The following is a 12,130-nucleotide window of genomic DNA, read 5'->3' as shown; positions in this document are numbered from 1 at the left end:
ACTAATAGGGACCGAACCACTCTGCAATGTGCCTCCACCAGGTATCGAAAATGGGACCCCTTGATTACAAGGCACCGATGTTACCACTATACCATCAATTGATTGATTGATTGATTGATTTGGTGTTTTAAGTCCACTGTATGCACAGTAACGCTAATCGGGACTGGGCCTACAGTTTAAAGGGGATCCGAACCACTATGTGCCTCCACTGGGTATCGAACCTGGGACCCCTTCACTATACCATCAAGGAGGCCCCAAGAGATATAAGACTTCAGGAAAAAATTGTTTAACCTCATTTCTAGTAACGACAAAAGGAGAACTGATTCCATCTTGTTACTCCTCCCCAGCAAGCAAGACAAACTACATCAAAATAAATGCTCATTTAACCCAAATATGCCTATTTTGTACTGCATTTAGGGGTATATTGAATGTTACTGCCCCTCTGGCATCATTACTGCTCATTCTATTCACTTTCTCCTATCTTATTTGTGCATTATTTTCAAAGAATATGTTAAGTTAATGGCAAGCCGTGCAATGCAGGTTAAAAAAAGTGCAAATATTTCAAGTATTCAAGCAAGCAAGAAATTACATAGCAAGCAGAAAATAAATCAGAACTGTAAAATAAAGGCACAATTTCTACTGAGAATACCCTACTGGAAGAAATTTCATTGTTTCTTGTTACAAGGATTTCTGCCAACTTGTGTTGAACACACCTAAATTGTACACAACCTAATTCTCCAACAATATAGAGTGGAACCCCAATTACACGTTCCCGGATTTTACATTTTCCTGCATTATACATTCAATCCTGATGGTCCCAACATAGCAGAATACTATAAAATTTTCTTCGATTTTACATTTCCTTGTATTTTATGCTTTTTTCAGGTTGGTCCCCTGAAAAACGTAAAATTGAGGTTCCACTGTAATACCAGCAGCTGATCTTAAAGAGAACCATAAAATCGAGCACACAAATAAATATTTTCAATTGTGAACATTTTCATAGTAGTGTAACTCATTGTATTTGATGTGTGTGTTCATTATATTTTTAATTAGCAATCTGTGTTTTAGAGTTGCATGATGCAAGCTATTTGTCATAATGTTTAGTTTAGCAATCTTGCAACATGCCTCTAGTTTATTCGTCAATAAAAACTAAACTTGAAAGTATTGTTAAAACACTAAAGTAACTAATATTTAACTTTGCTCATGCACGTTACAAAAAAATTCTGCTAGGTTAAGACACGACTAGCTTCGGTTACTTGGTGGTGTCTGTTCACTATTTTTTAATGCTCAAATTTTAATTGTATGGATCCCCATACATCGATTTGATTACAGACTGACTACTGTATACACCGGAGGATACTCGGTAAGTGCTTGAGCTATCTACTTTCAGATATTCAAAGACCTTTTGCCCATAAATTCGAAGAGCTCGATCTAATTTACCTTCAATTTTGACAGAGCATGTTGTAACAGCTTCACCAACAGCATTTCTGGCTTTGCACATGTAGGTTCCGGAATCTTCAGCGTAGGCGTAGAGGATGTCCAGAGCGACGAAGCCAAAATCGTAAGTGGTCTTGAAACGATGTCCTGGAATTGAAGAATGAAAGGATTACAGATATGAGTTAAATAATCTTTAATATTCTGCAAATGTGATACACATTATAGAACATTAGGGATGGGACAGATTAAAAGTTAGTCTATCAGTATTAGCAGTGGACAACAATTTTACCAACTGATATATTTTGGGGATGGGTCGATATGAAAATGTGCCCGATACAATAAACTACCACTATAACATTTACCGATACTGGTAACTGATATTATATAAAATTATAAATGGTTTTTGAAGAACCAGAATAGTTCATTGACCTTCTCAATAAATATTTGTTTCCAGATCACTGCAGTGCAAAAGAAGTTTCATATTTAGACATTTACTTTTATAAAGTAGGGCATGGAGATTATCCATAAAAATTGTAACAAAATGGCAGAACTTTTAACTAAATTATAAGATATTTATAGATATCTCAGATCGGTAAAATAATCGGTAATTTTACTGATACTTCGATATGCCTATATCGATAGAGTACAGATTGATCTATAATTCCAACCCTAATATATTTTTAAATAGACAAATTTATCTGCCATATATTTACTATTTTTTTACGAATATAAATAGAACTGAGTCAATATTGATGCTGATGTATCAGTATTTGCAGATACCAGTACTATGAGTATCTGAAAATATTGATTGGATTTTATTTACTGCTCCCAACCAGTACTTCAGGCACATTTTATCATTCACATTGTCTGTAAAAATACCACACTTCCGCAGAGTCTAATTTTCCTGAATAGTATGCAAAATTCAAAGTTTCCACTGATTCTGTAACAATATTATGTAAAAAGGTATATTTTGTGTTTACATAACATTTATTCTTATATTCTGATATAATTTTTAAATATTCTAAAGCAAAATTCTGGTAAACTGATGCTTAGAATTGGGTGGAATACTCACCCACAAATATTAATCAATATTTTGAATAACTTTTAATTGTTACAATTTTGAAACATCAATATCAGTGAAAATAGGTTAAGAGCATCAGTATCATTTGAAGGTTGTACTGCTCAGTCCTAAATATAAACATAAAATTTGTGTACTCTGGTTTTGTCAAGTAGAAGGTATGCAGTTTCTCCTTCAAAGCACAACTCATTGCAGTCGCCTGGATAACTAAGGAAGTGATGAACCATTCATTTTCTTCAATTGCAATTTTATGTTGGATCAGTAGAATGTTTGAAACAAGTGTTCTCGGGTGACCAGCCAGGTTAAGTCGATGTTGGCTTCCAACGTTTCGAGCGCATACATTGCTCTCATCAGGGAACATCATCTAAACCTGGCTGGTAACACGAGAACACTTGTTCGAATCACGTCACCAGGAAAGCTACAATTCCAACAGTAGAATGTTGGCAAATTTTAGGTCAGGACTTTATTGCTACCAGTCCATTCCGACAGAACATACACAATAGAATAATATGTAAATAATATAAATAAATATATTGAAAAGTATGTCACGTGGCTTATTTGATTATTTTTAAATCCATGTAAATGTAATAGGGATGAACCAATATGAAATGTTAACCAATAGAGTATTGTTAACAAATATTCTATAGGGCGGATATAAAATTACAAAGCATTCATTGCATGAAAAATATGTTTGGTTCGTTCACCTCCTTAATGTACATATCCAGATTTTGCCTCTGAAACAGAAGCTGAGTATTTAGAAATTTACTTTCCAAAACCAGAGATTATGAATTATATCTTTATCTTAATTTTCAAAAATTACAAAATGGCAGAGTTTTGCACTAAACTACAGGCTAGTTATAGAAATATTGGATCAAGAAAATATCTATATAACTATCTCAAGGTCTTACGTGAGGCAATGTGAACGTATCAATAAAATTATTGAACTAAATTCACAATAAAATAGCTTACGATTTGGGTGTCATGAACTACAAGAACTTGCAACAAAATAATAAAGCAATACAATACAATGGTTCTCAACAGTAACAATACATTACCTTGTGGGATTGGTCTTCCATTGCAGTACCATTCCACCTTCATTGTTGGATCATTCACAGGTGTCAACGTGGCTTCAAGATGTGCACTCTGTCCTTCAACGAGGTTCTCCAGGTTGCGGAGAGGTCGACCGAATTGTGGTTTCTCCGATACGAATGCATCTTCTGTGGTGGTACGGCGGTAACGAGATTCATCCTCCAGGTATTGTATCTTCTGCAAGGCTCCCTCGTGCTGGGTTTCAACAATGATAGACGATTTTGCTGTAAAAGTGAGAAATCAAAGTTGTTTCAAATCAAGGTACCAATATTAATGTAATACTTTTCTTTGTAAAAAAATGTCACATAATACTTTCATAGTCAAAATATTGCAAAATTGTGCAAAACTTGCTATTTTCCACCAATACAATGACACCCGAATGCTATGTGTTCCAGGGGACCAAGAAAATATGAAACTCAAGAACATAAAATCAGGGTTGCACTGTATTGTGTGCATGAAGTTGATTTTGTGAATTAATGGAAGCTATTTTAATATTTCGATTCTTTCAAATATGAACGTATGAGTATTTTTAAGTGAAGTAAGTAGACTGATATAGTATAGATCCAATTGATTACTTATGAATAATTATACAGAAAGAATTATACCAATTTTCCAAAACTTGAAATTGTTACAGTGTGCAAGTATCTATATCTGCATTAGAATATCAGCAATGGCATTGGACAGCAACTCGATTAAGGTAATAGAAAATTAACCTGTAGCTGGATCTGAAGCAATATGAATTAAATATAATAAGAAGTTAACTTTGATGGCGAATTATGTTAATGCATACTATATGTAACAATCATTTCAAGTCGACTAATGAAACTCTTAATATGCAAATAAGAGTACAAGTTACTTCAATTGTCTCTTGAATAAAGACAAAAACATGCTCTATTTGCTACTTACATTTTACTTCAATTTTGATGGAAGATGAAGCAGTTCCCAGTCTATTAGTAGCCTTGCATGTATATTCTCCGGAGTCCTCTCCATACACAGTGAGAATATCCAGTGCAGCAAAGCCAAAGTCATAAGTTGTTCGGAAACGATGTCCTGGAATATAAAAAATATTGATGTCTTTAAATACACTTGTAGATTAAGGTAAAGGTGCAAGGTAAAATTATCTACTGTTAACATGCCATGAAGGCATATGGGGTAATACATTCACAATCTCAGTCATTTGTGGAGGTGATGTGATCAGCACTCTGCTCCAACAACTTTTACTCCCAGATACCCATTTATTAAGAGGCTGGGTGAACCCCAGAGCTGCTCAATGCAGGGATATTGCTTGAAAAATTCCCTCCTGGGTCCCTTCTTGCAGTCACATACCCTACCAAGTGGACCAAAGTGGCTCTGGAAGATTACAGGTTGTTGATTTTTTTCTCATTCTAAAAACATCATGAAATAATCTTCCTACCAAATATTTCAGCCTACTGTGGATTATGTCCAAACTAGTGCTGTTCAAATTATTTGACATTTTCTATAGTTCAATTTTCAAAAAAACTGGATTCTACAAACTTAAACCAAAGATCAGTTTCCACACAAGCTGAAAGCAAATGCCAGTTTCCACCAGCTGAAATTGAAAATTAACTTCCATTTAATAATAATAATAATAATAATAATAATAATAATAATAATAAATAAAAATTGTTCCACTAAACGGAAACCAAAATAATGTTTTGCAACTAACAAATGGTTTCCAATACCCAAAACCAAAAGAAATGTTTTTTAAACTGATTTTCAGTTGTTAAAGAAATGGTTTTAACAGCACTAGCCTCAACCATACTTATAGCCAAACACTTACAAATCAATTGCAAATTGAATGTATAAAAATAATGTCAAGATTCTGTAAGTTCCATTGCCTACCTGTCTGAAGGGGCTTTCCATTGTGGAACCACTCGACCTTGAGATTAGGGTCAGGGTATGGCTCGATGCGGCACTCAAAGTGGGAGCTTTGTCCCTCAACAAGTTTGGTGGGTCCATTGAGCTGCGTTACAAATCGAGGTGGTTGGTTCACTATGACCTCCTCCTCTTCTCGTCTTTGGTATCTGGAGGAATCCTCCAGCATCTGGAGTTTCTCCAGGGCTCCTTCATGCTGGCTTTCCAGGAGCAGGGAGGCTTTTGCTGGAATAATGCAAATGTTAATTTAATGTAAGATAATATCTAATACATTCTGTTGGAAATTATATTTGTTCATTGTTGATAAGCATAAGCAGTATATTATATAAAAAAAACACAAACAGTGATATTTTGTCAACTTCTCATTCCCATCTATTATAGAATTGACAGACTTTATTTATAGAACTGTAGAATTGATAAGACTGTCCTCCAAGAACCTTCTGTGAATAACGGGCAGTGTGTCACAAAATTCAATAGGCAAATAAATCATATTTTGTGGAACTTACATAGGAATAATGTAATATACATAAGCATGAGATGTAAGCATACACATTTTCTTTAGCTCTTGAAATACATGCTTCCTTTGTTGTAAAATTCAGGTGTATATACAGTGGAACCCCTATTTTACATTCCCGAATTTTACATTTTCCTGCAGACATTCAATCTTTATGGTCTCAACAAAGCAAAATGTTATATAAAGTATTGGAAAGTATCGGTTGGATTTTATTTCCTGATACTGAGATCCTCGAAAAAACCTCTTGACACTTAATTGATAAATAATTATGCACAATTGAAAGTTTCCATTCATTTCGTACCAATATTATGAGAACAAAACTGTATTTATTTTGTGATTACTTAAGAGGGTTTTTAATATTCTTATATAATTCTTAAATATTTTAAAGCAAAACTCTGGTAAATTTATTGATTCCTACGATTGGAGTGGATAATTCACCCACTAATATCAATCAATATTTTCAACAACTTTTATTTGTTACAATTTTGGTATTGGTGAGAATTGCTAAGAGTATTGGCTCAGCCCCTGATATTTATGCTATCTTCGATCATTTGCCAATCCAGCTGTATTTATGATTTATGGTGTACCTATCAAGTCTGTTGAGAGTTAAGCCTTTTCAAAGATATTTAAATAATCACTTACATTGCACATTCAAGGCAGATGAAGTTACTGCCTGACCCAGTTCATTCATGGCACGACATGTGTAAGTGCCAGAGTCCTCAGGATACACATATTTCATGTTAAGGGCCACATACCCGAAGTCATGCATTGTAGTCACACGATTAGCTGCAAACAAAATAAATTTTTAAATTATGAATAATAAATTAACAATAATTTTTCATTCACACTTTAATCAAATACTTTGTTCAGCATTTATAATCAGTTACTTTACATGCTCGTACAAAAAAGAATTTAATGTTTCTTTATACTGTACATGTAAGCCAATTCACATATATCAAAATCAAAACAATAATGGATAAAAGTAGTTACATTCAAATTGAATTCAATATACACTGATTTCTCTTGAAAACTTACATTAGCAGATGAATGATTTTAACAAACTGCACTAACATTCCTCATTACAAAATGAAATAAAAACAATAATTGAATGTACACAAGGGTGTTCGTAAGGCCATCTGTTGCCAAGATTTGTTACTCCTTCTCATTTTTACTTCTCCAGCTATTATACTTTGCATTATTGTTTATTTTCTTTAAAACTATAAAAAAAAAAGAGAGAGAGAGAGAGAAGTTCCTTGTTTAAAAGACTGATGACAGCTATTGAATGCAGTTGAAATATTGTGTAATTAAGTAATATGTGTTAGAAGTTAAATGCAATGCACTAACTATACATGCACTTGAACACATGGGCGTAACGTCAGACCTAACTTTAGGAGAGCAGAGGCTTAACCTGGGAGGGGAAGGGGGGGGGCAGAATCAAATGTTTTCTGTCCCATAAAAATAGCATCCACGACTATTTTGATTTGTGAAATCATAAAAATTGCTCATTACTTTGTTTCTCAGGTCTGAAGAGGTTAACAAAAGTATCATTAATTTTTATAAACATGCATTTTTTGGGGAGGGGGGAGAAGGGGCATTTGTTCCAGCCAAGTTACACCTATGCTTCACATTGTTCAAGATGATTTATCCAATCTCATCCTTGCTTAATCACCTGATGACAACTGTTTGATAAAGTTAAAATGTAGTGGAAAGTAGTCTCTCTTTTTTTGACAACGGGAATGAATAATAAACTCATGAAATAGATGCTGGGAGAAACACAATGATATATCCATGCCTTGCCCAGCATTCGAACTTGGAATGTCTTGAGTCATAGCATGTTACCCTGACCACTCTGCCATGGTTGGAAAATAATAGTAATTAACTAACTTTGACAACTGCACAGTGCTTGACAGCACACAAAGAAGAATAATAACGAGTGCAACTCACATGCTTGTATTGGCACCCCATTCCTAAGCCACTCCACTTTCATCTTTGGATCTCCTACGGGAATCAAACGAGCTTCAAAGTGAGCTGCCTGGTTTTCAGCAACTCGAAGGTCTCTCATTGGCTGGGTGAAGACAGGAGCCTGGGTGACTGTTTCATCCTGCGTCACAGTTCTCTGGGTGCGAGACGAATCTTCCAAGTACTGAATTTGGCTAAGAGCTGATTCGTGTTGAGTCTCCATGTAAATTGACTTCTTGGCTGTAGAAATGACAAAACAGTCAACAACTGGCTTGTCTCCTGACATTGCACTAATCAAAGTAACAATAATAGTGGATTGATTTATTGATTTGGGTTACTTTGCATTTCTGACACTTTTGGCTAATCGCAAAGATGAGGATGGGTGATGATATGATGGAATTGATGAAGGAACACACAAAAACACCTATGCCCAGGCTGGGATGTGAACCCAGGGCCTCTGGTATTGTAGCATACTATGCTAACCTTCTACCACAGAGGCTGGAATAATAATAGTGGAGAGAAAATAACAACAGTAAGACCAAAAATAATAGATGAGAATATTTGCATTAAAATCAGTCAGTCAATATAACTTTGATAGTATTTGATTCACATGAAAGGTAATGAACTGAAATATGAACTTTTGATTGAGAGGGATATGGATTCATAAAACAAACCATAACTACATAAATTGTCTATGGTAGTGTAATAATAAAATAATAATTACAAATTTTGTAAACAATTGTTCATACAAAAATGTTATGCATGTAAAATGGTTACAGCATTATATATACACACACCATAAAACACTTGTAAAAAATGTAAACATTACATACAAGAAGAATTGTATTGATAACATATTCAGAAAATAGTATTTTTTGTCATAAAAAAGAAGGGGAAAAAACAGCCTTTTTTGTGAAACACACAAGGCTAAGTTGTTTATGCAAGGATGTTTTCTTTTCAATTATTCCCAATTCTTGGCTTCATCCTTGCAAAGTGATCACAAGTGTTAATAATGTATATTTCCTTTCATTGTTTATGTGGCAAATAGAATTTGCACGAGATACTCACATTGAACAATAAGATTGGAGGATGTCACAGCTTCTCCCAAAGCATTCTTAGCTCTGCATGTGTACGTGCCAGAGTCCTCAGGATATGAGTACATGATGTCCAGGGCAACAAAGCCAAAATTGTTGGTTTCAGTAAATCTGGAACCTGAAAAGTAAATATGTAAAAATTAGCACCTGAAGTATTGTTTACTTTAAACTGAATATCTTGGTGCACTGTTTACTATTGAATATAAAATTGTGATAGTACACCAGCAAAATTGCTGAAAACATTAACAATCCATATTTTCATAAAGAGAGTCTTAACTTAGTGAACAATTCTGGAATCTCTGGCCATGTAGGCCAGTGGCATGGTACTGGTTATATTTTTAACTGGGATGGTGGCTGCTGCTGTAATAATTAAATTACACTAAAACTAATACTAGGAAGAATTCTATAATCACCAGGTCTAATGGCATATGAAAAAAAGAGAAATTCACCTGACTTAACAGGAACATTGTTGTGGTACCACTCTACTTTCATTGTTGGATCAGAGACAGGGATCAAGCGGCACTCGAAGTGTGCCCTCTGGCCCTCCTTAATGGAAATATTCTTGAGAGAGGTGGTGAAGATGGGAGCTTGCGTTGTCGTCTCCTCTATATACTCTGACCGCTGGTAGCGGGACTTGTCTTCCAAGAACTGAATCTGCTCCAGACCAGTTTCATGCTGGGTTCCAGTTAAAATTTGTGCAGTGCCTGAAAAGAACCCAATGGAATTAAACCATGATAAACGATTTAAAATATTTTTTTTCTTAATAAGCACTGTATTTTTTCTCTTTCTTATAAACAAACTAAAGCAGCATATTAATTTTAAATAATAAATGTTTCCTCGGTCGGTGTTTGCGACAGAGAGCACACTTTTTTTATTCATTATTTTATCTGCAACGACTATCTGAGACCAGCCAAACAACTCACTTAGTATGGTTTTTGATGAAGATGGTTTGAAACAATCAAAATATTGTGCAAAAAGAGAGTACCAATTTATTTATATTAAGTAACTTTAAATGAAAATATTTTAAGTATAATAAAAATATGGCACAAGCATATTTTTTGCTTTCACTGGCTAAGTGAAACGGAAAAGTGTACAAAATATGAAAGCACATGAAGGACATTAAAAGATGCACAATGTACAATTGTTGGAAGGAAAATATATACATATGAAGTTAAAAAAAAGCAATGCATACATGTAAATGAGGAAAGCATAAAATCAATGTTTCAGAAGATGAAACAGGAGTAAATAAATAGTAGAGAGAATAAAGAAACATGTGAGAAATAATACTGAATTTCCAAAAATTAACAATTCAAATTGGGTTCTAAGTGAAATACTTTTAATGGTGCAATGTAGGGTCCACTAAAGAACAAAATGTCTAATTATTTTCCTGAATTTTTATAAGACACACAAATACTTATATTTAATAGCATTTGTTAATTTACTTACTCCTGCAAATCAGAGTGCAGGTCACTTCATCGACCCCTACAAGGTTTGCAGCTCGGCACGTGTAGGTTCCTGAATCTTCAGCTATCAGATCCACAATGTCCAGGGCTACATATCCAAAATCATGGATTGGTCTAAACCTATGACCTAAAGATTTAAAAAAGGGTAATAATAATCAATAAATTGCTATTACAAAGAAACAGTGAAAATTACACCTGAGTTGATACTAGTTTGAATCGTTAGCAATGTCTATAATCTTAACAATTCCCACTGATCAATGACGTGCCCAGGATTTTCTATAGGGTAGGGTTAAACATTTTTTTTTTTTGGTAGTCAGCCCTCCTTTTGCCATATTTTCGTGCCTTTGCCTTTCTTTTGTTTTTTTTTAGCAATACTGGACCAAAGAGGGGTTATGACCCCCACATCCCCCCCCCCCTCCTTGGGCATGCTAACAATCAGTATCACTGATCAGTGTAACAAGTAAAAAATTGTATTCAATGTATATATAAATATCAATACACAGGGTATAAAAGTATCCCCATTTGCATTAAGATTCTAAAGTTGAATTCAAGTTGCTAGCATTCAAGATTGTGGATAAGTATGATAATGCTTGGAGTAAAAAAATGAAAAAAATCCTGATTATCTTCTTTTTATACATATATATTAAAGATATTAATATGGTTTCTTTATTTTGACTCACCCTGTATATCCTAAGAATAGTTCAGATTTTCTTTTCTTTAATTGTAGGATTGCACAATGTGGCTTTGACATGAAAAAATATGTATTGGTCAAATTACTTTCAAAAGCAGCTGCAGCCACCCACACGAGTACTCACCCACAGTGATTGGCCGGCCATTCTTGTACCATTCAACTTTAAGGTTGGTGTCAGTCACTGGCTCCAACTTGCATTCAAAGTGGGCATGTTGGCTCTCCCTCATGTTCTCATGGTTCTTAGGTTTAGTAATGAACTTAGGTTTGATGTTGACAACCTCATCCATATATTCGGTCTTCTTGTAGCGAGATGAGTCTTCCAGATACTGTATCTTCTCCAAACCAGATGGATGTTGCGAATCCATGATGAGATCTTTCTTGGCTGGAATGTTAAAAGACATGTAAGTATTTTCTTGGGTCAGCAGATATTAAAGAAATATAATTTACATTGTATATTTGTTCTAAAAGTATTCTCAACTCTTAACTGAAATATTTTAAGGCATTTATATTTTCATGAAAAAGGTTTCCGCACACTGAATATGATTGGATTAAAATTTATGGACGTGTCAGCATTGGAACCCTCCACACTATTTTAGGGAATCCCTTTATCTACAATCCATACCTATGCCTAAAAATTAAAAACAAGAGGCAGGGGGGGTCTAAAAGAACCTTGCATGAAGCTAAAAATGGTAAAGGAAATGCCATGGCTTTTCCAGGCTTTCCAATCATGCACTCTGTTATTATACTCTTTACAAAAATATCAGTTTGGTAATATCATGAATTTTGGTAATAAGATTTACATTTTTACTGGGAATGATAATTTTTTTTTTGGAATCTGTATTCCAGAAAATTTAATTTATGGATTCTGAAATTTTAGTTTGAAAATTTCAATATTAGTTTACAATTTGC

The 12,130-nt window shown here is 34.3% G+C and overlaps 1 protein-coding gene across 23 annotated transcripts in view; it reads right to left on the bottom strand.

Moving 5' to 3' along the window:
* The window catches only part of sls (sallimus), an 854,140-nt gene that overhangs the window by 288,425 nt on the left and 553,585 nt on the right, over window positions 1-12,130 (bottom strand). For all 23 annotated transcript variants that reach the window (XM_083122061.1, XM_083122066.1, XM_083122070.1 and 20 more), the window contains 10 exons: window positions 11,346-11,603; window positions 10,514-10,657; window positions 9,517-9,771; window positions 9,042-9,185; window positions 7,959-8,213; window positions 6,657-6,800; window positions 5,468-5,725; window positions 4,511-4,654; window positions 3,571-3,828; window positions 1,441-1,584 (listed from right to left, as the gene is read on the bottom strand). In XM_083122061.1, the coding sequence (XP_082978187.1) occupies window positions 1,441-1,584; window positions 3,571-3,828; window positions 4,511-4,654; window positions 5,468-5,725; window positions 6,657-6,800; window positions 7,959-8,213; window positions 9,042-9,185; window positions 9,517-9,771; window positions 10,514-10,657; window positions 11,346-11,603 (2,004 nt within the window). The remainder of the gene's footprint in view (window positions 1-1,440; window positions 1,585-3,570; window positions 3,829-4,510; window positions 4,655-5,467; window positions 5,726-6,656; window positions 6,801-7,958; window positions 8,214-9,041; window positions 9,186-9,516; window positions 9,772-10,513; window positions 10,658-11,345; window positions 11,604-12,130) is intronic.

The sequence above is a fragment of the Lepisma saccharinum genome, chromosome 5 (genome assembly GCF_977018435.1).
Source record: "Lepisma saccharinum chromosome 5, izLepSacc3.1, whole genome shotgun sequence".
In the NCBI taxonomy this organism is placed as follows: domain Eukaryota; kingdom Metazoa; phylum Arthropoda; class Insecta; order Zygentoma; family Lepismatidae; genus Lepisma; species Lepisma saccharinum.
This window is presented reverse-complemented; position numbering and strand designations above follow the sequence as displayed.